At 56.0% G+C, this 1,018-nt stretch overlaps 1 protein-coding gene across 1 annotated transcript; it reads right to left on the bottom strand.

Annotated features, from left to right (window-relative positions):
• Nucleotides 1–358: 358 nt before the first annotated feature.
• On the bottom strand, nt 359–806 carry H310_15008 (hypothetical protein; the record flags this gene model as incomplete). The annotated part of the gene is made up of 3 exons (XM_008882988.1): nt 359–525; nt 572–653; nt 702–806. The coding sequence occupies 3 exons, from the start codon at nt 804–806 to the stop codon at nt 359–361; spliced, it is 354 nt and encodes a 117-aa protein (XP_008881210.1).
• Nucleotides 807–1,018: the final 212 nt, after the last annotated feature.

The raw sequence follows: 1,018 nt of genomic DNA, 5'->3' as shown, positions 1-1,018 counted from the left end.
CCTTCTCCACAATCGGCCATCGCTCGCTTGACCCACGGAACGCGCCGCTCAAAAAAGCCAACGGCTCGTGACGCTGATCAGCAGCGGCCAACGCCAGGTCCTCCAGCGGCACCTGCGTCGCTATCGCACCCCAGAATCCTTCGCTGGCGTCCGTGTACAGACACACCATCTTGGCAGGATCTGGGTGAGCCAGCGGAACCTTCCGCTTCAGGGTCGTCTTGACTAGTGTTGCATTTAGAATACTTCCGAAAAAACGTCGTTTTATAAACGTTTTAAAACATTTCAGAAACGTTTAGAATCGTTCGATATTGGACTTCACGCCTAGCCTCACCTAGGCCGCCTGCATCGGATCTACAACTCACTCATCCATGACCAATTCCTCACTGTGCTCATCGTCGCCCAAATATTGGTCGAGAATCATAGCTGGGTAATCAACATTGCGGAATTCGTCATCCTCACCGTCTTCCATATCCTCCTCGTCCACTTCTTCATCTTGCTCCACTCGATCGTTGGCCATTGTCGACCCTAGTGGCGGCCAGCTGCATTAAGTACGGGTCATTGCGCCTCTTACGCAACGCCCGCTCCAGCTGCGCCGAATTGAACGCGATAGCTACCTGGCGTTCGCACTTGCCACTGCCGAGGCGAACGCGCTGCTAGCTCCGAACGCGATTGTTCGTCTTGTGATTGCGCTATCCGCCGACAGCGCCAGCTGGGTTGCTGTGGACCTCGACGAGCACATTCGCCAGAACAGCCAACTCCTCCTCGTCGCACTGCGCCGAGTGCAGGTGAGTTCCTTCAATGCGCATGGCTTAAAAGTACGAGAACTGCTCCAGCAACACATCACGCGTGATGCCGCGCACAGAGGCAATCCGCTCCAATGCCACGCGACACTGGCCCATCAACGACTCCTGGCCCAGGTTGAGGAATGCACCGCCATGGATACTTGTCATGTTCAGGCGCAAGGCGTTATAGAATGGGCCGGTCACGAACGCGAGCCCATGCGCAGGCGCCAGACAAA

The sequence above is a fragment of the Aphanomyces invadans genome (assembly GCF_000520115.1).
Source record: "Aphanomyces invadans strain NJM9701 unplaced genomic scaffold supercont1.127, whole genome shotgun sequence".
Lineage (NCBI taxonomy): Eukaryota > Oomycota > Saprolegniomycetes > Saprolegniales > Verrucalvaceae > Aphanomyces > Aphanomyces invadans.
This window is presented reverse-complemented; position numbering and strand designations above follow the sequence as displayed.